We start from the raw sequence: 27,183 nt of genomic DNA, 5'->3' as shown, positions 1-27,183 counted from the left end.
CCACCCTCCTCCACAGTGGCTTCTTCACTTGAGACCACCCGCAAAGACCTGATTTGCTAAAAGGTCACGTTCACAGGTTCTGGGTGGACCTGACTTCTGGGGGGACACCATTCACCCGAGGCTGTGGCTGTTTCTTTCTCCACCAGGACAGGTCCCAAGAGGTGGACCTACCACGAGGGTCTGGCTCTGTCATGCACACGTGTGGGGCACATCACGCCTTTCTGCCTTAGGCTTTCGCTCAGAGTGGGGACACACAGGAGGTGCCCCCCACATACCGGGACCCCTCTGGGCAGGCTTGCACCCCACCACATGGGAGGTGCTCAAAACATTCCCACCTTAACCCTTCGGGAAGGGAGGGAGGGAGGAGTGAAGGGAGGGAGGGAGGAAGGAAGGAAGGGAAGGGAGGAGGGAAGGGAGGAGGGAAGGGAGGGAGGAGGGAAGGGAGGAGGGAAGGGAGGGAGGAGGGAAGGGAGGGAAGGGAGGAGGGAAGGGAGGAGGGAAGGGAGGGAAGGGAGGGAGGAAGGAAGGGAGGAGGGAAGGGAGGGAGGAGGGAAGGGAGGGAAGGAGGAGGAAAGGGACAAAAGGGAGGGAGGGAGGAAGGACAGAACTGAGGGCCAACCCGGCCCCACAGCCCTTGCTACCAGCCCTCTCCTCTGGGTCCCTTCCAGGCAAGTGGGCACCTCGTGCACCTGCATGCCCAGTGCTCCGTGGCCGAGCTCACCGCTCTCCAGAAGGCGGCCACGTCACTAGGCAGGGGCCCGTGGCACACACAGTCTCTCCCTCTGGGAAGCACACCTCCACCTGCACCCCCCTGACCTTGGGGCTTGGGAGTGGTGGGGTCAGCTCCCTTCACTGGGACACTCACAAACTCAGGCATCAAGCCTCACCTACCCCTGGATGACTCCAAACACCTATCTCCAGCCCCCACACGGGGTCATCGGTCAGGCAGAAAGCCCTTTCAGAAGTGTCTAGGGACGTCTCCAGGCTTGTGCTCCGCAGAAGTTACTAAGGACTGAGATACCGACCTATTTTCAAGAACAAGTGCCGGGCTCAGCTCGGACCGGGCCTGGGGGGCAGGCAGGGAGGGGGAGGCTGTTCCAGCAACGGGTCCCAGACGCCTGTCCCCACTCAGCCCTGACCGCAGGGGTCCTGCAGGTCGAGGGGCCGATCGTGCCTTCCTCACAAACCCCACGGTCCGTGGCCTCCTCTGCTCTTTACCTGATGCGTTTTGCTGGGTCCCAAGGCCTCTGGAAAACCCACATGGCAGAGGAGAAAAAATGGGGTCCCGCCACGTCCCCCCCACCCCCCGAGCCTGTGACCCGGGTCTCACCTCTGTGTGGAGCTAGTTAGGACGAGGCAGAAAGACGTAAACCCCCCCAGCACCACGGAGCTGGTCTTGCGGCCAATTCGGAGATTAGTAAATGCTGACTCTCCAGTTATGCGGCCTTGTGTCACGTGACTGCTTTCCTCCTTTGCCTTCTATTTTGTGCTTTCCATTTGTTACACGCTCTGTTTCAACCAGACACTATTTATACATCATTTCCTCCCAAACTAGGCCCGGTTTCCGAAAGAGCGAGCTGATACGATGCACGTTTTTAAGCGTCTACTCACATGACGTCATTCGACTCAAAGTGCCCATAACATACTCGGCCTGTTTCAATAACAGTGAATCACTCAGGGGCACACGGCGATTCCGGATCATGACAGGAGTCCGTTCCTCTTTAATGAGATGGGCTCGTCCCGCGCCACGTAGAACGATCCGGTAGCTCTGAGGAGCATCCACGCTGTCTCACCGAGAACCCGGGAGCCATGGCGGCTTCCTGTAGGCCCGTGTGGTGTCACATACAGAGTGGAACGCTTTCCCCACCTACCGACAAGGGAGGTCCTGGTCAGGACGCCCCAGCGGGAGCCCCCCAGCCCCCAGAGAAACAGCCAGACGGATGGACAGCATAGACAACCCGGCAGGTCCGTATGAAACCAGAACGAGGTTGTTCCCACAAGCTCGTGTGGGAAAGCTGTGTGTCATGAATCTGCCCGGGATGCCGTACAGAAGGGCCTCGTCCTGTCCACCTACAATGAAGAGGAAGCCGGAGGAGCGTCCCCAAAGGGAACACGAATGTTTGCTCTCCGAGGCCGACACACAAGCTAAAGCCACGTTAAGAGTCTTCAGGGTGGACGGGGTTCTATAAACCTCCCGCGACAGCACACGGGTTTTGTATATTTACTTGATTACTGCTTAGCGCCACAGGGTGAACCCAACCCGCTCATCGTCTTCCTATATTCAGCTGAAAGACCAGAAGATTCCTCCGTCAGTCCGCCCAGGAACTTGGGAGACCTTCCTGGATGATGCCTGGACAGATGAGGGGGGACGGGAGGCCCCCGTCCTTCGTTTCTGCCTCCAAACGCCCAGGGCGAGAGCTCTGCAGCACGCTCAAGTCGGGGGATGGCAAGTCCCCATCGCCTGACTCCCCTTCTCCCGTTCCTCTCCAAGTCCTTATGGAGAACACGTGCTGCTGACAGCGGGGTTAGTGGTTCTCCGTGTATCCTGAAGATACACGTTACATCTCTGGTGGAAACGGTTTCTTTTTTTATTCATGTTTGTTTCTTTTGAGAGAGAACAAGCAGTGCAAGCTGGGGAGGGGCAGAGAGGGGATCCCAAGCAGGCTGGGTGCTGTTAGCGTGGAGCCCGACGCAGGGCTCGATCTCCTCAACTGTGGGATCAGGAGGTTCGTGAGATCATGACCTGAGCTGAAGTCAGACGCTTAACCCCTAGGCGCCCCTAGTGGAAACGATTTCCGAGAAAACAGTGGTTTTCAACCCAAACTGACAACATCAGTCCACTGAGAAACAGTCACCTGTCTTCAACCTGCCTGAACTCCCATGAGTCAGAGAATTTTCTATTTTTCTGTAGTTTTTCTATACTTTGTATTAAAAAAAACAAAGCAAAACGAAAAGAAAAACCCACAAAACCCATTAAAACAGTGAGGGGGTTTTGTGTTCGTGTTTTGTTTTCCCTGAATCTGCAATCTTCATATTTCTCCGAATATGCAGAGCAGGATTAGGAGACGCTACCTTGGAAGAATCAAAGAGCTGTGACGGGAACGGGAACGGGTATTTTACTGTGACTTCTGTCACCTCGTGACTCAGGAGACGACAGTGTACGAATCCCCGTGGCCTCCCATGCGAGTAAGCGAAGGCCGTGCACAAACCACGCAAAGAAGTAGTTACTGGGTCCCACGTTTGAGGGGCTTTTTATAGTAAGGTTATGCCAGAGATACAGCAACAAAGAAAGAGTAGTTTATTTAACAAAATTAGAACCCTCACAGCCACGTTAAACAACGACACAGACCGCCCAACGGTTCAAGCACGCTCGGGACATTTAACACTGCCGGCGGCCTTGAATCTCGAGTTCCGCTCGGGGTGAGGCTCCCCGACCATCTTGGTGACCAGTCTTCGCCCTCAACGGCGCCCAGAATGGGATGACACGTCAGGACAGACGACGCAAGGCTCACACCCCCTCAGGGCGCCTGCTCGCCTGAGACGGGTCACATGGCCTTCGATGTTTCTCGACGCACGTTCTTTCGTGAGAAAACAATCACCAACGGTTTAAAAGTAAGTTTCTGAAGCCGCGGATAAAACACATTCGCCACGGAAGAACCCAGCACTGGCGAGCTCGGCGGCTTACGAGCGAAACCGCGGACGTGACCTTCGCACCAAGTCCTTGCGGCACCTGCCCACGTTCTTGTCTCCCGAAAAGCCCTCCCGTTCAAGGTTGAGCGGACGCTTCTCAAGCACAAGGAAACAAAGCGAGAGGATACGGTCTACGGGCAAGAGGCCACAGCGTCTGCTACCAGTGCCAGGATGCGGACCAGACACGCGGTCTTGGGCCCTGGTCGGCTCCGCCGCGGGTCCCCGTCCACGGGGCTCGGCTTCTGCCCCCGGAGGGAAACCACAGAAAGGCACTTACCCAGCTCATCTGGGAGAAGGGAAGGGAAGAAGGGGCCGCCCCTGCACCGCGACCACGAGTCCCCAGGTCCGGCCGGCGCGGTGCACGGCCCCCCTCCGTCCTGTGGACGCGGCCTCGGGGCTGTCAGGTCCTCCTGCCGGCGGGCGCACCGATGGCCCGGGACCGCTGACGGTCGTACCTCACAGACACGACGAGGAACAGCAGGAGGGTGGCTCCCTGGATAGCAGCCAGGAGGAAGAAGTAATAGTTCAGATGGCAGCCGTTAATGTTCCCTGGGGAAGACGAGAGAGGCGTGTGAGCTGCGCTTGGGTACTTCCGAAGGTTTCATCTACCACCTTCGGTCCCGAGCAAGGTCAGGGTGATTTTCACCTGCGGCTGTTAAGAAGTAAGCGGCTGAAAGTCAAAGAGCCCCGTGTCTCCGAAACTCAAGATACACAGCGCTCTGAAGCTGGCTGCGTGTCTCCACCGCGGGTGGGGTGGGGGGGGTCCCTGGCGTGACCCCTGCCCCTCAAACGTCTCCCCCCAGAAGACAAAGGAGGAGGACCAGGGGGCTGCAGCGACACGACCTGTTTCTGTCCACACCCCCAGGGGAATCCGGGCAGTGGGCCGAAGAGAGGCGTGCGACAAGGCGAGCGACGGGAGTGCCGACTGGACGCAGCAGAGAAAGTCTTTTTTTACTTCAAGTTGCTCCCGCCCGGAAAAAGCGGGGAAGTGAACAAAGGACCCCGCTGCGTCCCTGCCCACACCCCTGCCCACACCCCTCCCCCGACCCGAAGCAGACACGAGGCCGCACCCCGCTGCGTCCCTGCCCCCGGAAGCAGATACGTGACCACACGGTGCTGCCTTCCAGTCTTTTCCTGCAGCGCTTGCCCCTCAAGGTCCGTGGTCATGTCCCCCCGCCAACGGCTGGCCTAGTGCGGAGCCGCCGTCCTGCGGAACAGCAGGAAGGCGACTAAAGAGAGATCATCTCCATGCGGAGTCCCGCGGGTGGTGTTCCCTGCAACTCGGGTCTCGAATCTGGACGTTTCTCAACACCGCACGCAACACCAGAACGCAGCCTGGACGCCGCAGCCAGTTAGGGCTCAGGATTTACCGCGTGGTTCGGTAGCTCAGGGACACCGAACTCACTCCAGAGCGCGTGTGCCCTTCACAAGCCAGAGTGCACGGTGACATACACTCTACGTACCATAGGAAGACAGAAGCGTGTCTTTAAATGTCTTCCGGCAAATGTGCAGGTCTCAGCATCCTCAAGGTGATACAGGAGCGAACTTGACCCCAGTACCTAACATACCAAATGCTCAACTCGGCCCCAAGCACTAAGCGCGGCATTTCCCATGCAATATTCCCTTTAGTTCCCAATAAATCCCGAGGAGGCGGAAGAGGTTCCAACCGCAGACCGTGGAGCTCAACCAACAAAGGTCAAATCCAAATGGCCTGACAATCTGGGCTGTTTCCTCATCTGCAGAAGGGGGCCCACGAGACCTCGCGGGCAGCGTCGCCATTTGGAGGAAACGAGCAGGTAACGGCCCTGGCACAGTGCCCAGCCGCCCGTCTGCCACCGTCCTGCCCTCAGTCTCCAGGTGGGTCCAGGACCATCCACCCCACGGACTGGCGGTCTCTCCACGGGAGAAGCGAGTGTTTAAAGCACCGCTGACCCAACCGCTCGGCACGGAGAAGCAGGAAGGACGCGTGGACAACATACAGCGATGTTTCTACAGAAACGTCCACGCACAACACGTTGCCCTGGGCTCCCTACATGGACTCACCCTGTCACCACGGCCCAAAGGCGTCCCACCCCTTCCGCCATCTGTCACCTACTGAAAACGCTCCCTGACACAACTCTCGACAGATGAGCAAACACTGTACTTGGTCCCACAGCAGCTCTGACTTCTTACGAAACGGAGGCTTTGTTCCTCTGAAGGGCTTTGTGAAGCTGGCTTATCCGGGTACATCCCTCTGTCTGAACATATACTCATCTGCACCAACGTTTCCGGAAGCCTGTATCGATAAACGCAGCTAACAATACATCGAATGTACGTTTGTACGTGTGCTCACACACTTCTAGAGAACTCTCGTGCACACAGGCTGCGGGAGACCATGATCTCACACGTGAGCTGGTTTGGGAAGGGATGTGGGGACACCTGAGCTTCGGCAGGCCACCTCTCAGCAGACAGGCAAGAACAGCGCTTGAGCCCTCACGGCGGGCCAGGCTCCATTCGGGCACTGGGAGAGAGCCGCACGCCCTTGGTGGAGCCCAGGGTCTGTGGCCACCACCGTGGTGTCAGCATTCAGCGCTGAGAGACGAGGTCGTTGTCAGGACACTGGTGACGTCACTCTGCAGGCCGATTTTGAAACGCGACTCTCCCCAAAGTGAAGAGCCATTTACAACTTCGAAGCTTAGAGCAGGCATGCCCAGGGACTATACGCTGCGTTCCCTGGCAGGTCGGCCTGTGGGGGTGACAGAGGGCATTCAGAGATGGCGTCACCCGTAGAAGCAATCGCCCTGTGCTTTCTTGGGCCTCTTTACCGACTGCAGGACGATGCACATACAGACAAACTCTGGGAGGTTGTACTTGGGAGGACAGACGCTTGGGCCACGGAGAACTGACCTTACACATGCCCCAGACACATGTGTGAGAACCAGCATTTGACTCACGACAGCCTCCAACTGGAAACCTCGCTAGCACCCAGCAGGAGAGAACAGGTCAGTGAACCGGACAGACTCTTCCCCCGGCTACTCCTCAAATAATAAAGAACCAGCCACGGGAGGATCCACACACGAGAGCGTGGAAGGGAGCGGCCACAGCAGAGCACAGAACAAAGGGGGTCCACGGTGCCGGACATCACAGCGCTCCACACCTAGCGGGGTGGGGAGTGGGCTGGCCGCAGGGAAGCCTCCCGAAACGGCCTGCATTCTGATCTGGGTGGAAAACGTCTCAAACTGTGCACTTCAGACTGGTGCACCTCGCCGTACGAATCACTCTGGGCCCGATGAGGATGAAAACCAAGCACGCCCGCAGGACAGGTAGGGAAGGAAGGAGGGGGGAGGGTGGGGGCTCTCCCTTCACACCGCAGTTCTGTGACTGCAGGGGAAGCCACCTCGTGGGCCGATCACGACACACTAAGCCCGCTCTGATGCTGCTTCAGCAGCTGCCTGAACACAGAAGCTGAAGGGAAGGAGTGGAACAGCAGAGAGCCAGGAACAGCACGGACGGAGCCCAGGATCACACCTGGGCTATTAAAACCAGGTTTGATTTTGGAGGGCGGCTACCGTGTCCCATTCTCTGCCCAGATCCCCGGGTGGGAGGGGGCGGAGAGGGAGCTGCCTGGACCACTGCACGGTTCCTACATCCGCGGCCTCGCCTCGCCTCGCCTCGCCACCCAGGCTGCGGGGGCCGCAAGCACAGCTCACCAAAACTCTCCTCGCTGGCGTGGCAGTACGGAGCGGGGAGCGGCGTGGGGCCGTCCCAGGCTACACGCTCCGAAAACAACACCAACAGACAAGACCCGGTCCAAGCCTGTGCGTGTGCCACGTGTGAGGACTGGAGACGAGCCTCGCAGGGCAGGGCTGGAAGCGACCCTGTCAGAAATAAGGGGTGAACCGTAGTAAAGTCTGAGATACTCAATTAGTGACTAAATACTAAATGAGCCCAGAAGGGATCAAATCTCTGGGAAGCAATGAGACTGACCAAAACCAATCAATCCTTCAGGATATGCTGAAAACTAAGAGAAAGACATAGAATCCACATTGAGGAATCACAAAGACCTGGTCTCTGCAGCAGGGCTCTCTCTGAAGGAGGGCTGTCCTGCGTGCACAAGAACAGATCACGGTCACCAGGACCCATGAGATTTCTCGGATGCCGTGTGCACCTGCTGTCCCTCCAGGGGCCCCGCGTGCAGAAACCAAGTCCTAGACCTGCCCGCTCTCTTCAGGACGACCAGGTCTGTGCCTGCCATGGAGACGCTCCAGCAGCTGGAATGCACTGCAGCCCACACCCCAGGGCCCACACTGACGGCCTAGGTTTCTGGACGTCACATTGGGACTCCACAGGCTTACACTCACCCCTTAGGATGGGAATTTAACTCAGCGCAGGGCTTTTGGAATTCTGTAATTTCTGGAAAAGTCCCCACGCTTTCCTCAGAGTTTTAAGGGGATTTAAGACCTGAAGGTGGCTAAGAGTGCTGACCTGAGTTAATGCTGCAAGATTACATAAGAATGTAATGAAGTAATAAAGTTGTTTTCAGAGGCAAAACGGTAACATAAAAAGAAAGAAACTTCCTTCATCTCCTGCGTCCATTTAAAAGCCACCATAAATCTGGAAACAGCAAAACTCTGGTCTTTTTTGAGTGACTCTGTTTAGCACCCAAGATGCCACCTACTGGTGTGAGCTGTAAAATCCCATTATGACAGGTCACAAGGAAAGAAAAACAACTATTTACCTACCTGTTTTTTTAATATCAGAAAATGTAAAGCTACTGTCAGGAAAAGAAAGGAAAATACAAACCAAGATTCAATAAAGGGAATTATATGCTAGAGCGTTTATCTGCCTCATGAAGCTTGTGGTCCACAAGGGGGTCCAAGACGTCTCCGGAAGGCAGCAGCCCCAGAGACTGGCCCCTGGGGCAGATAGAGGCTCACAGGGGCCTCGGGAAACCGGTCAGGATGAAGGAGATCAGGTGTTTGGGGGGGGGGGGGGCGGCTCACGCCAATCCAGGAACTGCACACGGCCGCCCCCGGGCAGCCCACCTCCCCTAACGTGACCTTGGCGCTCAGACGCCTGGCCTGACGTCGCGTAAGCACTGGGTTCTGCCAGTGGCCGTTTTCAAACCGCCGGCGGGGCCCTCACCGAAGTCTGTGTGGTTGCTCATCCAGCCGATGGCTTTGATGGACACCAGCTCCAACAGTCCAGAGCCCACGAACGAGCCGACGCCAGAGAAGAAGAAGAAGAAGCCCATGATGGCGCTCTGCATGGACTTGGGGGCCGCCGAGTAGGCAAACTCTAGACCTGTAAAAACAAGGGGGTTGCTTCTGTGAGAGGCGCGGGCTGACGGTGCCCTGCCTCAAACGGCAGGGTGAGCACGGGCCCCACGTGGGGACTCAGCTCCCTGCCCTACTCTGAGGACCGTAGTTAACACAAGGTCAAGAGGTCAGGGGCCCCTTCTCTTCACCATGACAGTCCTTCCAGTCACGGGGCAAAATGTCAAGTCCTTGCTTTCAAACTGAAGGTAACATCTGACTTCTCAGTGCTTGGATTTCGGGATGGATCCGTATGGAAAGAAAGATGTTAAAGAATCAAACTTCTATATTTTCAACCGAGAGGGGTCTGAAAACAATGTATGTACACTAAAATGGGATTCTGTGTTAAGACTTCTATCTTAACGGCAATATATCTTAAAATAATTTCAACAGAGATATCTATAAGTTCCGGTTTTTGTAATAACTAGATGTGGAGATGTGCAGTGTAGACAACGGTTTGATTTATATCTTTCACAGATCGTGAGCCAATTCTGCGGCAGTCACTGAGAGGTGAGGAGGGGGAACCACCGCCCACATCCCCCCACAACACACCCAGCTCGGTCGATAATTTTCTCGCCCTCCCCCTCCCTCCCAGAAGCCGGACACAGGCCTGCACACGACACACTCGTCCACACCCCACAGAACCTCACTCCCAGGACAAGAGAGGCTCGTGCAGACACGTTTAGCAATCAGGTTTGCCTCCTTCACGAAGCCGACCCAGCACACCCAGACACCCAGAGCTCTGGCAGCGGCCCACGGCCGGGGGCCGCAGGGCAACCACAGAGCTGTGCTCAGGAAGTGCCCGACCCGGCACTTCCTCCTTCCCCACAGCAGGGGACAAATGCATGGGAATGTCTTTGGGAAACCTGGTTTTATACCCAGGAAGGAAGGAGAACCTCACTTCTACAGGATTACCGTACTTACCAACTCACATTCTGAACCATAGCTGTTGCCAGGAGATACAGAGGCAATCTGCTGTCCCTGCGTCACCCCCTCAACACAGGGACACGGCCTCCTGCCTTCAAACCAGACCCCAACCCTAACCTCAGAGAAGCCTCACCTGCTATACTTGCAAAGATCTCACTGACGCCAATCAGCACGTACTGGGGGACCTGCCACCATATGGGCAGGTCGGCAGCATAATACACGACTCTTCCGATGGTCTGATTAATGGTTTTCTCTTTAACAAGGTCCAGCCTTTTGCTTTCCAAAATTCCTGGAATTAAGTAGGAAATAAGTAGGTTGATAGAACCTCTATTCGTTAACATTTGCAATTAAACTAAAAAACTACAGGTCTGTTACGATTATTGATTATTTTGAAAATCACATGAAGGAACAAGGCCCAGGGACACAGCTTTCCCCGGAGGTCCCCAATCTAGAGAACCTCCCGGCTCCCCGCTTCCTAGTTACTCAAACACTGATCGAACCATACACGACTCATGTGGGCTTTTCACAGCACCTCACACAGGAGACTCAACACGTGGGGTTTAATCCTCAAACGTCCGGATGGCTCACCTGTACCCCTTCTGTTTCTAACAGGAGGAGCCAGGCCACGCTAAATAGCGTTGTGACAGAGTAAGAATGCGTCCGCTTCTCAGAAGGCAGTGAGGCTGGAGACGTTTCCCCGTCCTGGTACCCGACTCGGGCTGCTGTGCTGACTTATCATCGTTACTCCTGCAACCTGCTACTGACAGTGACGCCAGGTTCCTTGTGACCCCAGCGAGCAGACCGCCTTCAGCGGCCCTGTGACCCCGCTCAGCTACTGGTCTTTCGTCAAGTGCAACAAAGAGACACTGGAAAACAAGCAGGAGTACAGACAGCCACTCCCTGTAACACGCATGCACACACACGCACACACACACGCACACACACACACGGAGTGAGGCTTACAAAGACCAGCCGTAGCACCAAGTTCTTAGGTGGAAGAGGCCACCACTTTTGTTTCTAAAGAACTCTGTGAATAAAATCATGGACCCTAGGCTTTGAAAAGCACGCCAACGCGTACGTATTTAAAACCAGAGAGTGGGGAGGGTCCAGGCTACTAGTGAGGGGGTGGAAGACACATTCTGGAAGCTGTCCCCAAGCTATGTGTCCAGTGAAACGTCCAGAGAGAGAACGCGTGGAAGAAGCAAGGGAAGGGGACGCCTCTGGCTCACTGCCATCAGAGACACCTGCGTCCCTTCCCTGGCCGCGTGTCCAGGGGACCCCAGCCCCCACACCACGTCCTCTCACGGGACATGCAGGTGCAGAGCCGTCTGGCTAGTGCTCCCGCCTGCTGGGGACAGGGCATCTGAGGCGTGCGGTGCCTTATCCACAAGTGACAGCTGTCCTACAGCAGGGCTGCGGGCAGCAGTGTTAGCCCGGCTGGAGCATCTTCCAACCACGGGACAGAGTGTGACCCGCTTCCTGTGGGTCGGCCGAGGCTCCCCTCAGACTGCCAGGTCACGGCACCGGCCACCAGCGTGCAGCTGGGTCTGTAGGGAAGGACCCTTCCAACCAGTCCTGGGGGTGAAAACTGAAGCGGGAAAAAAACTCTCTTCTTCACAGGGAAGGCCGCACAGTTAAGGGGACGTGTGTGCGTGAGTGTCGGGGGGCAGGGACACCAGCAGGGACATCAGAGGAGAGATGTGACGCGCTGTGGGACAAGACCTCTGTGGTCTCAGCGAGACAACACAGACAAGACACAGACTGCGGGAGAGGAGGCCGGGACAAGGGGCAGTGGCCAGGGGGACCCAGGTGACAGGCCCGGGAGGGGACATAAGAAAACAGATGAGGGAGCTCCTGTGGGGGCCGTGGGGCCAACCCCACAGCAGACAAGAGGACGCTGCCAGTGGAGGCTGGGGGGCTCCACCAACGACAGAGGCCTGGGCACAGGCCGTCATCAGTGTTAACAGTGGGAAATAACGAGGAAGCACAGACCTAACGGGAAGGAACGTGCTGGAACAGCCAGCGTGGCAAACTCTTCAGTGAAGGACGTGACTCTGCACAGGTCCAGACGAGCAGCCGCGGCGGGGGCCGGATGAGGGCCACTGCCCAGGGTGAGGGGAAGGACCAGCCACGACACAGCCGGCAGGCAGGAGTGAGGGGAGAGGGGACACCCAACAACACGGCAGAAGAAAGATTTGAGAAACACACACCTGGAGTATAACAAATGGGCGCCATTTACGGCGTGTTCCTTGAGCCAATGGGCAGCCCTGTGCTTGCGGCTTCACAGACACAATGGCATCTGTGATTCACAGAACTGGACAGAATCCCCTCCAAGCTCTTTAACCACGAGCAGCGCTAAGTCTGGTGCCCCCCCCCCGGCCCCCCGTGCCCAGGTCTCAGGGGCCCCGCGTGCTCTGTCTGCCTCGCTACCAAAGGGCCATCCTCCCCTGGTGACGCAGTCAACCCCTGGAGAAGAGCGAGAACAGCATCATCAGCTCGAAACACAGGGACGACCAGACAGACAGACACCCCTCCCGGTCCTTGACACAATGAGTAGACAAAAAGTAAGGCTTCGTGTGGGGCAAGGGCTGCAATCTGGAGACCCGCAGGCAAGGCCTGGGCACCATCGACATGACACACAGCTCAGGACTCACTGAACGGAGGGGCCACGAAGGTCAGTGCTTGGGCGGCAGTGCGGGAGGCCCACACAGAGTTTCAGGGAGGGTGTGGGCAGGATGCACAGACTACCGCATTCCTGGACCGCACGCTCATCCGTGTGGCCCCAGGCCCCTTGAAGGCACTGAGTTTAGGGCCTCTGCTCTAAAGCATCTGATGAACACAGCTGATGGCACAGCAGAGGAACCATCGTATTCGGCACCCTACAGACGTCTTAGAAGTGCTACCAGGCCAGAGAGGAGGGCCCGAAGTCCCCAGTGCGGGAGTCATAAAGCCATGCTCTCTCCCAAATCCACAATAAAAGTAGGCATCCTTAACCTATGGTTAAACAACAATACCAGGGGAACAATTCTCTGAAATTACTCTTGGGTCATACAGGAAATACAATCCCATTTCCACATCCTTAGAAAACAACAGACATTACAACAAATCCAAGCACAGGAAACCTGACAAAGCAGCAGCAACAGGCAAATTCATACCATTCCACGGTTTTCACTGTTAAACAGGAAAGAGTGAGTGAAAGTAAGTGAAGGATCTAACGCACAAGAGAGAGAAACAGAACAAACCCGAGGTAATAGAAATGCGTCCCTTAATTGTTCTCTGTTATTAGAAAACACGGAGAAAGCGAAATTGATAAATTCAAGAGATGTGTCTACGGAACAATATAAAACACATACAGTTCTGGCCAACCTAATTTGAAGAAGAAAGCGCACAGAATACACGAAACCGTAAATGAGGAAGGAGGCCCAGCAGGCTTATTTAGAAGACTATATTTATCTCCAGCCTAGAACTCAGTAAAATGAACAGCTTACTCGGGACACGAGAGAAAAAAAAGCTTAAGGGATTGCGGAGAAAACACAATCTGCACAAAACTGAGGAGAGGTGAAAAAGTCACCCCACATCTCCTCTGAGTGAGGGGCTCACAGGATTCTCCAGGCAAAGACCTGGACTCCCAGGGAGGAGACGATCACCGTCCCCTGTGGAAATATTCTCCTGCGCACAGGGCCTAGGGGTGCTTCCGGGAGGCCAGGCAAGGTCAACCGCGGTGGGGGCGAGCGGGCGTCAACAGGACAGCAGACTCCAAGCAGTCAAGGCCAGCACCCTCCCACCCTCTCAACACACAGGTATTTCAGAAATGCAGGAACGAACATCAGGAAGTTAACAGAAATAAAAACCGTGAACATCCCAGGGCGTGGGGGCAGGGGGCACACATGTAACCCTCTTGGAAACCAAAACATGGTACCTGAGGAAAAGTCAACTTTCATTCCTGCCAACGATACTCAGTAAACGTGAAACACAGCTTACAAATTTGGTATCGTCGTGAGTGTGTATCTCAAACTCAAGTTCTAAGCTTCCCGCTGAGCCGCCCAGCGGATGCCCCCTACAGCCTGGCAGGAAGCCCAGCCAACACCGCCCAACAGACACAGGGAGGGAGGGTCACCGAGAAGGCAGGAGAAGAAACCATGTGATCTGAAGGCAACAAGAGACCATTTGAGAAGAATTCACTGAAACTCAGGATTTAAAAAACCTCCGTGTGAGCAAGCGGAAATACCTCGCGCAGCGAGGAACAAGCCTAACAGGACCTAAAGTGAAGACGTGTTTAAAACTGCAAGACTCCGGGGTGCCTGGGGGGCTCAGTCGGTCGAGTGTCCGACTTTTTTCAGGTCGTGATCTCGCGGTTCGTGAGTTCGGGCCCCGCGTCGGGCTCCGCGCTCATAGCTGGGAGCCTGGAGCCTGCTTCGGATTCTGGGTATCCCTCTCTCTCTGCTCCTCGAGGCCCTGCTTGCTCTCTGTCTCTGTCTCTCTCAATAATAATAATAATAAAAAAAAGAAACCTGCAAGATACCATACATAAAGTTAACGGAAAATGATTCAAGTGGAAAGAATATGCCTAAGATGAGAGTCTGGATTTCCACATCAGGATGAACAGGAAGAGCCCAGTAGAAAACGCCACAGAGCATACACGGTACACAAATATCGGGGCGGGTTATTTGGAGGAAAATCACCACCACCGCCACCATACGCACTGAAGTGAAGACATAGCATGTTTAAGCCCTTCAGATAAGAGACTTACAGAAAAGGTGCTCAGTACGGACAGGGGTGCTGATGGAACGGAGCGGGCAGCGAGCCACGAGCAGGCACGTGGACGGACACGCGTGTGCGCACAGACTGGAATCCGCCAGCGTGTGCAGCAAGAGAGGCTGGCTTAAAAAACGACAGGACATTCAACAACGGAATATCACGTAGTTGTTAAAAGCCATAACTTAAGTGTGTAGCCGCCACAGAAAAACGGTATGTGTAGAGTAAACAAGGAGAGTAGATTATAAATGTGGCTGGTTCGTTTCGTTTCTATTTATTAAAAAAAAAAAAAAAAAAAAAAATTTACCTGTAACAGAAAAAGTTCTGGGAAGACATGACGTGGTGGTCACTGGATAGTGAGGTTCTGGATGCACTGAGGTCGCCCCTGCTTCCTCTGTGCGTCTGTAATGACCACGGATTGACTATGTGACACTAATTTCTAAAGACCCGCTGTGGACCAGGGGTTCTTAACTAATGAAGGCTATAGCCCAAAAAAGGCTCTCAGCTGGTTCTGCCCCAATTTCAGGATGCTCTCGGGCCCTGAAGTCTGTGCACGGACCCCTGCCCACACCCGCGGGACAGAGTCCCACGACACAGTCACGAGGGACAGAGGGGCCGGCAGGCGGATGGAGGGCACCACCAGCCCGGGACAATGGCAGAGCCACTCACCACCTTCCCGGAAGAGAATTCTGTCAGGTTATCAAGAGCCTTCAAAGGGTGCCATGATTGCGCTTCTGAGTATTTGGAAAGGAAAGAAATTCCACCGTAGCGGTGACCATGGCAGTGAAAACAAGAGCCCTGACACCCAACACTGGAGAACTGCACGTGAGCGTCGGACACGGGAGGATCTTCACGATACTTCAGGGCTTTGTAAAGCGCGTGACAAAGGAAACGAAACACGCCTACCACGCGGCACACAGATGATTTTGCCCAGGCACCTGCAAAGTGGTAACTGCAGATTTCCTTAGGCGGTGGAACGATGTGTCCTTAAATGTGTGTGTGTGTGTGCGCGCGCACGTGCATGTGCAACGGCTCATCTGTATTTTGGGGGTTTTCTCCTTACATGTAACATGCATAGCTTTTATTATACTCTGTGGTTTTTCTGACGCTTCTGTTTTCTCATCAGGCTCAAATCAGCTTGCAAAACAGGATTTCATGTTTGCAAAAACACAAAGGAGGTGCATGTGCACAGACACACAAAGGAGATCAGGCCAGTTCACACCATCCCAGGAGAGAGGCTCTCTAGGGAAATTACAGCTGATTTTTATTTTCTTCTCTATGCTTCCAAGATTTCCTCTCTTCCCGTGAACACGTATCGCTTCAGTAATTTAAGAACACACACACAATTTTTAAGAAGAAAAGGAAATCTAACCAACGAACACACTTCCTTTTTTCTTACGCACACTTGAGAAAACCCCTCAGGCCTGCCTGATTCTTCTCATCTCAGGGACGCTAAAGAAAACGCTATTACCAGCAGGCATGGTACTAAATGGAAGCTATTGATTGGTTACGGGAGAAGGTAGTAAGTTCAAAGGCAAAACAGTTTCCTTTCGATTGAAATTTTGGTTTGCTATGATAGTTTCAGGTCTCTACTCAAAACGTATTAATGTTCCAATTAAGTAATACTCGCCAGAGCTGGCAGTCACGCTGTGTGAAGCTCGGGCCCCTGTTTACGATGCAGTTAATAAACTGCTGGACTCAAGCACAAGACATTTAAAACCTCTGAACCAGTGACATCGAGGCCCCTCCCCAATATCTGGCCACCAAGCACAGAAAGCCTTTTCAAGCCTATTAAGAACAAGCATAGCGGGTGTGTTCCATTTCTGAGAAATCAATTCCTACGCGGAGTCTCAGGGCCGTTTGGCCACACGAGCGCCCCGCAGGGCGCGAGCAGCCACTCAGGGCACGGCCTGTCCGCCCCACTGGCGCTGGTGACGGGCGGAACCGCCAGGCCGACCGGGCACTCTCAGCGGTCACCGTCTGCCTGCTGCCTCCCACACGGACACGTACAGAGACCACCGGAATGCCCTCCCCGGTTCTCAGGGTGCCCCCCCGAAGCTGTCCAGCCGGAAATCAGACCAAAGCATCAGACGGTATTAAAGGAGCCCGAATTTAGAATCTGCTAGGAAACGCCTGAAAACCGAGGACACTGCCCTGCCCAGAGGGACAGAACAAGCTGCCTTCCCCAGCACGTGACCAGCGTGGCCGTGGTACAGAGAGGGCTCCCCGATGCAGGGACAGAGGGGGGCTGCCCAGGCCAAAGCTGAGCCCACAGCAGGTGCTCAGGGGAGGCGGGACACACAGACACCAACTCCAGGCGGCTCTGTTACTCCAGACGGCCCCGACGATCTCTGATCCTGCTCAATGAGACCTGCAATTAGAGCCCCACTGTAATTTAGTTTTTATTTGCTTTTGCTTATTTCCCTATGTGCCCCAGGCCTGGAAGGGAAACAGAATTATAAAGAAAGCACACAGTAAAAACTTCATTCAGACACAACCTCACTTTAATTATCTATTTGATCAAGAGAAAACGTAATTGTCTTCTAAAATGTCCCGGTCGCTGGAATATAGATCTCTTAAGCCTAGGGACTCATTTCTTTAAATCTATTAAGTACTACATCAATATGTTCACTCTGGGGACAGTGCAGGGAGGCTGCTAGAAAACACTGCCGGAGAATATTAAATTCCGTCTCGGCAGGGCTTCACGTTAAATTCCTCATAACACCGGGTGATACATAGTTGGTTCAAGAACATCAGCTTTTCTGTTCTCGTTATGTAACTACGCTATCTTACGATTCCATAATTTTCAAATATTGATGAAGGAAGAACTCCAGAGCAAGTTGAGGAAGTCAGTGATACCTCAGTTTCATCAGCAGAAGCTATTCCAATCTACGGTTCAGAAGAGAAGAATCACGAAAACACGAGGGAGGCCCCAACGGAAAACTCCCCCCTCGGGGCTGGGATACTTGAGGCATCAGCTCTCAACCGTTTCTTTCTAGGGGGTGCAGGCTGGTCACGAACCTGTGTTTGATAAAACCTTTCTTGTCACGAAATGCACAATTTTACATAAAAACGCAAAGGGTCCGGGGCAGACTGAAGCCGACTAGTGGACCTAACGTTAAGAACTAAGGGTTGAGAATCCCCATCTTTGAGAATTACATCAACATTCATCCATTCGGCAATCGACAGTTGTCCAAAATCTCAATCAGCAGGAAGACAACAAGCTTCCTTTGATCCAAGCCAAAAGTCACCTTCCAGAATACGTGGTTTTGGCTCTAGAAGGAAAATGGCGGAGCCGCGGGAAGAACATCTTACACGTCACATAACGGAAACTAGAAAACAACCACCACCCACGTTCACAATGTTCTGTTTTCTGGTGCACACGCGGCAGGACCGGGGGCCGGTCACCGTGCTTGGAGTCACCCACGGCTGCCGAAGCCGGTTTCGGGCTCTCCGAACGAGACACAGACGCCATCTCACCTGCAGCGAAAGCAGAGCACATCACAAAGAACATTCCAACGGCAATCCTTTTTAGGGATGATGGGAGTAGGCCATTTCTTCGCAGAATGGGATCAACCAGTTTATCCTTCAAGGGAATTAACAGCAGGATGAGAACTGCGTCGAACATGGTCAGCCAGGCCGCCGGGAACTGGAAACACACAGACAAGGTTAGTTCTTGGGAGGAACACGCAACCACATAACTAACGTCCAACGGGGACAACTGTCTTTCCAGAACAATCCACTCCTACCAAGTGGAACTGCCTAAGGAAAAAGTCCAGGTTCAAGACACTAGAACTGAAAAAGACCTCTTTCTAAATGCCTCTGCGTCTGCGCTTTTGTGCTTTAAGGGGGGCAAGTGCGGTGAGGATGCTGGTTTAGTGACGTTAGTCAACAATCAGTAAGCGACTCAGCCGACCAAGACCCGTCTCTAAAATGAGCAGAAGCCGCTTCCAGCAAGAATGCTCCTGGTTCCCGCAAGGGCCTGCAGGAGGACCCCGTGTGTCACACAAGCTCCAGGGAGACAACTTCCACATCGCCCCCGTTGTTCTCACCGTGTGAGGAGTGGCCGTGAGGCTGGAAATTGCCGGAATCTTCAGGTGAAGACTCTGCAGAACATACGTTGTCTGCATCTGGGTGAGAAAGCAGTACGGTTGGTGTGCGAAGGCTCGAGCACGCGCCCGCCCCCACCCCGCTCTGGGAGCAGACGCGCAACGCTCAGTTTGCAAACAGCCCGGTTATTTGGTCCCCACACGCGTCGTCTGCAGAGAACTTCGAGAAAGAAGGAACAGAGAAATGAGACTCAAAGGGGGGCCTGGAAAACCAGGAGCGCAGCCGCTCCCGGCTCCTCTTGTCGAAGGGTCTTCACGACCCTGAACTAGGCGGAAGGGACTCCGGCACCGACAGTGGGACGCCAAGACCCCGGAGACTCGCAGGAGGGCCACGGAGGCACCCGGGAGCTTCAGGGACGGGCCGGGGGAGGGGGGGCCCCTGGGGGCACTCACTTGGAAGTACACGGTCCAGTAGGGTATCAAAGCCAAGAAGACGGGGACGATCTTCACAAGGGCCTTCACGTCGTCCACCGTGTCTTCCGTAAACGGCCCTCCGCGAGACCTCTTACATGAATCAAACAGACTGTGTTTAGAAGGGTGCTGAAGGGCTCCAACGCCTTCACTTTGGGAGACAAAATGAAGGAGTTAGTTTTCTTCCACCCCCGGAAATGGGCTGTCTGGCAACAATTTCAGTCTGGAGGCAGGGAGGCAGCTGGCTGCACTGATGTGCCTTCCTTCAGCCCCTCGCTTACTGACTCACGCCGGACGCGGTTCCTACACCAGCGGCCGCACCGCACGAGGGCGGCCGCACCGCACGGGGGCGGCCGCGACGGGCGCCGGGTCTCGTCTGGCCTCCAGCTCCGCTCACCCACACCAAGGAGGGCCCACGGCTCCCTCTGCTCCGGCTGCCACCCCAGCTACGTCGCTGCACCAGCGTTTAGGAAAAAAAGCTGTGCGGGATGGTGTGGATTCTGAATCGCACTGCTTTTCAAACGCGAAGACCTTGCAACCATAATACTGAGGTTGTTAACAAAGCCGTTTACTTAACCGCAGCCACCGACGCGGCTGTGAGGAAGGGATCTGTTCTGGGGGGGGAGGCTGGGCTGGGGGCGTGACGGTAACACGACAAGGTCACCTGGCAGCAGGGGGCACTGAGCGCCTGCCCGATAACCTTGACCACGAGCCACGACCACCAAGACGCTCCTGCTGGCCCCACTGCAGAGGAGGCAGCCGGGCCGGAAGGGTAAGGACCCCCTACTGCGGTGACAAAGCCGGGGGCCAGGACGCCACCCGTCCACTCTCCGGCCACAGGCATCACCCTCACGCTCAGGCCTTTGGGTCCTGGCTTGGGCACTAGCAACAGAGCTCGCCCGCTTACTCTAGGCCACTGTCACTAGTCAGAAGATGGGCAGGTCCCAGCGGGCAGCTCTCAAACTCTCCAGCGGATATGGATGCTCCTAGGTCGTTAGGGGTGGAACAGAAAAATTTGTTTTGACGACCAACTACTTTCTAAAGCCAGAACCACCAGGACATAATTAATTATCTTCCAATTCTGCAACTCGGATATAAACGGCTTTCTAGTTGTCTGCTTTGTAGCTTAAACTATCCAACTTAAGTTACCACTATTTTAAATCATTTTTGTCTCATGATTGTTTTTTTATAACACTGACATTTCTTAACCTGAACGTTTGGGGGGGGGGGCAAAAACCTGAAAACTAACTTAATATTTTAGCTACGTCTTGGACAGGAAAGGTAGGTTCCGTTCAACAAACATTTACTGAGTGCCTGCATGTCTGGGTCCATTCTAGCTGGGAGCCAGGGTCACAGAGATGGCACCCGAGCCGCATGCAGCTTATCTAGTAGGGAAAAGAATCGGGAAAACCACGCTCAGGGAGAAATGCTAAATTCCAAAGATAGTATCAGACCCTCTTTTGAAAATATTCACTAAGCTTCTCCAATTTTATTTTTTGGCCGGAAGATGTCCAGTCCTAGGTACCTATTACAGACACGGTCGTTGATTTACCACATCATCTACCCATGTGTTTCTCTAAAATCCTGTCAATGTCGAAGGACAAACCCATTTTTATACGTCGAATCATTCCCATGTTACTGGTCACACAACTTGCATTACCAACTGTTCTGAATACCGCTAAGTCAAATGCACCTAACGCTTTCCCTAACTCACGCATGTTGTTAGCGTGTTATTGTGCAACACACAAGGGTCCGACAGGAAGCCACAGACACGAATGCCCTGGAACACAGACAGAACCCAGAAAGGGCCCCAGCGTCACAAGGCCGGTGCTCCCCCAGAACTGTCTGCAGAGGCTGCTGTGTGCGCGCAGGTGCGTTCTCCCAGGAAGAGGGTCTAGTGACTCTCAGATTCTCAACCCAAGGTGTGCGTCTCAGAAAAGGATTAGAACTATCCCCACTCAGCCTGACGAGCGCATACACATCGATTTTCTCACGTGAAATCGACGTGGAGTCATCTCCAAAACACAGACCAGCCCAGACCAAAAAGAACCTGGAGCCACCAGAGCAGATCAGCACCTCGGCAAAACCCCAGGTGAGGTTGCTCATCCCCCTCCCGACCACACAGTTCACGGTTAACCGGGCTCTCAGCACGGGCTGGGCCACACTAACAGCCATGCACACGCCAGCTTCTCAGGCTCCACGATGACCCTGCAAGATGAGCCCCTGTCCCCTGTAGGAAGAGGGAATGCGGGCGTGGCAAGGTCATTAGCCTGCCCAAGGTCACAGAGTCCAGACCTGTGCGTCAGGAGAACATAACTTGAGAACTGTCGGGTCCACCAGCTTCTCTGCCAGACAGTCCTTTCGACCTTAACTGTGCCAGTCGCCCAAAACCGAACCCACAGGGAAATCAGATTCTGAAGTAAGAGTCCAGACCTTTTTCATCATGCCATTTGTGCAGGACACCCCAGAACGTTCATGAGGCCGTGACGTCCTCCTGCAGGAATGTCTACCAGGTACCACATGCACCGACACCCCAAGCCTTCAAGAGGATGGGCCTGCTCACGAGTACTCAACCCAAGGACCGAACGTGTGGGATGAGAGCCCCTGCTTGCGCCTGATGAAGGCAAAGCCGAGGCACAGCACCAGGAAGATGGCACTGCCACCATCTGGAATCAGGAATTAGGGGTCTGGGCGCCGCACAGATTCTGGGCGTCAGAATCCCAGGACGGGCGGGGAGAGCTGAGGGGCCACAGCAGCCCCGGGCGGAGGGGCAGGGCCACGAGAGCTATTTTGGAACAGCTTCAAACCCACTGCATGCGACGAAATACCACACGTTCGTATGGCTCAGGGCACCAGCCACGAGAAGGTGGGTGTGGGGGTTGGCGCACGGAACCTTCCAGAGTTCAGTGCCACCCAGCAAGGAGTGTGCTGCACAAAGCCCTGTGTGGCTGAGGGGTCGGCCTCTGGCTCAGGGACCACCCGCCCACCCATCAGGAGTGCCTATCAGAACTCTCCTTGAGGGGGTCCACTACCAAGGGTCCCGGAGACTTTTAGGGATGACAAATATTCTAGATCCTATGTCGAATGAGGCCGTCCTAACTCCAGAACCACCCAGTATGAGGGGTGCACTGTACTACGGGTAGATCACGCTTCAATAATAAACCCCAAAACTGCTGAGCTCTCTTCTTGGGCTAAGTTCCGGACTTTTCTGTATTAATATGCATCGAGGGTGACCTACCATCTGTCCCAGCTTGCCCGGGACTTCCCCAGGACGTGGGACTTCCAGCGCTAAAAAACTGCAGGACGTGGGACTTTCAGCACTAAAATTGGGAAGTCCCATGCAGAGGGGACGATGCAGTTCCCCTACTGCCTCTCAAAATTCTGCTCTTGTGTCGTCCTGTCCCAGAGCGGCTGCAGGGACCAGTGGATGACGGGGCCCACACTGACCCACTCAGCAGCCGATTCAGAAGACAGACACAACAGCTTACTGTTTCGGAAGTACAATACAAGTTAGCGATTGCTGGATGTTTCATTCAAATGAATTTCAAAGCTTTTTAAAGCCAAAAGGGAAACACAGGGAGTATGTATAACGTCTTTTCTCTACTCTCTGCCAATGTCTATCTCTGTCACTTTTACAGAAGTAAGAGGTCCATCCGAACCAGTGGTGACAGGAAACTCAGGGTGGAAGTTAAACACTAAAAGCATGAGTCCCGGAATCAGGCTGCCGGTCTGCCTGGAAGATGAAGACGGCAGGGCCGCCTGGGTGGCTCAGTCCGTTAAGCGTCCGACTTAGGCTCAGGTCATGATCTCGCGGTCCGTGAGTTCAAGGCCCGCGTTGGGCTCTGCGCTGACAGCTCGGAGCCTGGAGCCCGCTTCGGATTCTGTGTCTCCCTCTCTCTCTGCCCCTCCCCTGCTTGTACTCTGTCTCTGACTCTCAAAAATGAATAAACATTACAAAAATAAAAACAAGAGAATAAACGTTAAAAAAAAATGGAGACGGCAGCGCCTTACAACGTCCTCGCGTGCGCGTGAGACACTGAAGCCGCCAGCCCAGAGCCCTGCACACGGTAACGTGCGTCAGACACAAACCAGTATTGTATCCACAGCGCTGGGAGCGTCGTGTCTCAGCCGGCACTCACCCACTGTGACCGTGCTCTCCGATCCGCTTCTGGGGACGGCACGAATACACCAGTATCCTGAACACATGCGTGAAGGCACTGCCATCGGGAGGCTTGGTGATGAAGACGCTCTGGCCACAGAGGAAGACCAGGAAAGCCACCCCGATGCAGACCGCTGGGATGAGGTAGCCGGTCACGAAGCCCACGTTCTGCTGAATGTAGGCAATGCCTCCCAGCGAAATGATTGCTCCCAGATTAATGCTCCAATAAAACCAATTAAAAAATCTTCTTGTGGCTTCTGGACCTCGGTCTTTAACCTAAAACAACGGGAAGGAAACAGACTTTAAAACGTGATCATCCTCAAGGAAGAGAAACCTGTGTAAGTGACCACGGTCACCGTCACTGTGGCAGCTTATAAGAAACGCAGCCCCACCAAACGGTGCCTACAGATACATTCGGGGCGCCTGACAAAGGAGCACCCCGTAACTTTAATTACTGCACTTTCTGGGGGTGCTTCTCTTAATCATGCTGAAATCCAAGAAATCCAAGAGAGTTTCTCAAAGTACTGGCTGGGACCACCTGCTCTGGAAACACTGGAATGCTCCCTACAAGTGCCCATTCACAAGACTCGCATTCCAGACCCGCTCAGTCACCATCTCGGGGGTTGGGGCCCAGGAATCGGCATTTTAAACATTTTTCCAGGCGACCTGTATTCACAGGTAAGTTTTAGAACCACCGTTGTACAACTCCACACCTTGGTAAATCTGGGGCAAAAAGGAAATCCCAGACTGAACCTAAAACTACATGCTGTTTTCAGATTAGGAAGGCAATCCAGGGAATCGGGAGATTCTGATAAGGGAGAGACTCCTGGGGGGCTCACGAACCCCTCATCTCCTGAACTCGGACATGAGCCCCAGGTCACACTCTGAGAAGACCATATAATGGGCCCCACAGTGCTGCTGACATTCCACATGGGGACAGGCCCCTCACACCTTCCCACCTTACCTTGATTTCCACATCCACACGGACACCTTGTCTACACCAGCCAGTGATCTCACACAGTTTTTATTACCTTTCCTAAATATTTGTTAACGTTAATTCATTTTTGAGAGACCAAGAAAGACAGAGTGCAAGCAGGAGTGGGTCAGAGAGAGAGAGGAAGACACAGAATCCAAAGCAGGCTCCAGGCTCCCACCTGTCAGCACAGAGCCCAACACAGGGCCTGAACTCACAAGCCGTGAGATTATGACCTCAGCCAAAGTTGGACGCTTAACCGACTGAGCCACCCAGGCACCCCATCTCACACAATTTTTAAGTAAGCTTCCTAGCTGTGGTTCATGCTGGATTGCATACAAGGACTGCCCTAGGAGCCTCTGTTGTCTCCTCCTTAAGTTATGAAAAGACTAATTTCTGTTCCAGTAACAGACCTGGTTTGTTCCACAGGGCAGGCCACACTACCCAAGAACACAGAAGGTTCTCAATGGGGGCCCAGACCACCAAGCACCAGATACAAAAAAGCACCTTGGTAGCAGTCATATAACGTGATGTGATATTTTCACCTCTATGCTGTAAGATTAAAGTACAGATAGGAAATAGCCAAATCTGTGACTCCAAAGAAAAAACATATTCTAATCCGAAATGATTAAGGACGCCTACTGTCCTGGCAAGAAACTTGCTTCAAGTAATTACATGGGAACCACCACCCCAAACTGAGAATCTGAGTTTTAAATAACCCGCACGTTGTCAGGAGCTTCAACTTGTCCCCCACCCCGTCAGAAGCGGACAGAGGTCCTAGACCAAAGGCCGGCATGAACGCAGGCTGAAGGATTTATCCTGGGAATTTCTCGTATTCCAAGACAGTTCTTCTGTATCAGTAAACTGGACACGAGTGTCCACCCTATCGCAGACACAGACCGGAGGAAACACCAATTGTAAGCAGAGAAATGGTTACAGAGAAAACACAACGAAGGATAGAAATAGCATGAGAGGTGGTAGGGGTGGGGGGCGGCCAGCCTAGGGGGGAAGAGAACCACGCAATTAATGCAGACAGCGTTCGTATCAGTTCAAGCACGTCGGGCCCTTTTCGTCACCTACGGCAGCACTGCACACATCGTCCTGTGTGAACCTGGCAGTGAACCTGTTCGAACTTCCAAGTGTACTTCACCAGTGTTACTTTAAAAAAAATTTTTTTTTACATTTATTTATTTTTGGAGAGACTGAGACAGAGCTTGAGCAGGGGAGGGGCAGAGAGAGACAGAGACACAGAATCCGAAGCAGGCTCCAGGCTCTGAGCTGTCAGCACAGAGCCCGACGCGGGGCTCGAGCTCACAAGCCATGAGATCAGGACCTGAGCTGAAGTGACCTGAGCTGAAGTCGGACGCCCAACCAACCGAGCCACCCAGGCGCCCCAGCCAATGTTACTTTAGAAATCTAAGCCTGTTACTAAGGCCCTAAATAACCACATACCAGTGTTTGTTTTGTTTTTTTTTTTCCACAAATGGGAAGCTGGCTCCTGTAAGCTGCAAATCACATGCTTCTGTGCCCTGAGCTGGCAAGCCCACAGCCAGCCACTTCTCACTAGTCACATCACATCGTCATCTGCTCCGGGGCTCATGCCCTTCCCCACCGCGGGTAAACAAGTTTCTCATGTGACTGGTCCAAAGGAGCTACGGCAGTCAATTCAGAAAAGTCCAGCGAAAAGAACAGAACCATGTACAGTAAGTCACACAGCTGGCAGATTTGGAAAAATTCCTTAAAATGCACAAGACTGCAACTTTTTCCCCCTCCAGGAAAAAAAAAAAAGTATCGTTTCCTCTCTTTATCTGTAAAGTAAGTTTTTCTTCTTTCAGTTCACTATTTGAAAGGACGGTTGCGACCTCTGAAAAAGGTTAAACCCTGGGGAGAAACAAGGGGCTGGCAGGACTTCCATCGAAACGGATCGCCTTGGAGTCCTCAGTGGCCCATCCGCTGTCTCAGGGCCGCAGAGGCCCCTCAAAGCTACAGCGCCGGACCCCACTCATCTCTCGCTCAGAATGCTCCCTCGAGACCCTGCTGGGGGGTGGGAGGGGAAGGGGACAGTGATAGAGAAGCTTATATTACCTTAAGAACACAAGCAGACGTCCTGGACACAAGAAGAGCCGGGAGGTGACGAGCAACCCACCCTGGAGAGCAGCCCGACCGACCGGCTTCACGCCCAGACCTCCCTCCACCCGGCAGTCAGCACCCGGCGCGGAGCGAGCCTGTGGCAGAACAGCAGCAACGCTTTCCTTCTGAATGCTTTCCTCCTGATACAGTCCGCATACGAAACAATTCCCCATTTGGAAACGTCCATCTCGGGGGTTGGTGGCCTACCCGCACTTGAGCCACCACGGCCACCATCCAATTCCACATGCCATCACGCCACCAAGACACTGTTCCTTTTCAGGCACCTCCCACCCTGTCGCCACTGGCCCCCAGCTACCGCTGTCCTGGCAGTCTTCTCGGTCTGTCCTTTGTGGGCGTCTGCGTAGAAATGGAACAAGAAGGACACGTCGCGTCTCACGTCTGGATCTTTCACTTGACACAGTGTTGTCAACATCCATCACGTCATAGCACCCATCAGCACATCATTTCCACAGCTGGGTGATATTCCATTGCACGGAGGGACCACGTCCACCTTATCTGTGCATTGGTTCAAGGACACCTCACCATTTTACTGAAATGTTTTAATCTTACAGAAAAGCTGAAGGAACAGTAAAACATACGCTTTGTGTCCCCTTCACCTAGATCCTTAGTTCTCTTTTTCTGCACCTGTAAATGACATACTCTCCAGGCTGAATGATTTAAAAATAAGTTGCAGCAGGGTGGCAGTTCACCCCATGTGAATCCAGAAATAAAGCC

General features: G+C 53.9%; 1 protein-coding gene across 2 annotated transcripts in view; it reads right to left on the bottom strand.

The window, feature by feature from the left end:
• SLC15A4 (solute carrier family 15 member 4) overlaps positions 1–27,183 on the bottom strand; it is an 83,500-nt gene that overhangs the window by 52,923 nt on the left and 3,394 nt on the right. Inside the window, exons 2-8 of one of the 2 annotated variants that reach the window (XM_023241274.2) lie at positions 23,326–23,621; positions 19,169–19,337; positions 18,719–18,796; positions 18,147–18,315; positions 10,045–10,200; positions 8,815–8,973; positions 3,276–4,239 (exon numbers count right to left, since the gene is read on the bottom strand). In XM_023241274.2, coding sequence (XP_023097042.1) covers positions 4,091–4,239; positions 8,815–8,973; positions 10,045–10,200; positions 18,147–18,315; positions 18,719–18,796; positions 19,169–19,337; positions 23,326–23,621 — 1,176 coding nt within the window. In that variant the 3' untranslated portion in view covers positions 3,276–4,090. Of the gene's footprint in view, positions 1–3,275; positions 4,240–8,814; positions 8,974–10,044; positions 10,201–18,146; positions 18,316–18,718; positions 18,797–19,168; positions 19,338–23,325; positions 23,622–27,183 lie in introns of those variants that run through there. The other variant, XM_023241273.2, reaches the window with a different exon arrangement.

This window comes from Felis catus, chromosome D3 (assembly GCF_018350175.1).
Source record: "Felis catus isolate Fca126 chromosome D3, F.catus_Fca126_mat1.0, whole genome shotgun sequence".
NCBI classification, from domain to species: Eukaryota; Metazoa; Chordata; class Mammalia; order Carnivora; family Felidae; genus Felis; species Felis catus.
This window is presented reverse-complemented; position numbering and strand designations above follow the sequence as displayed.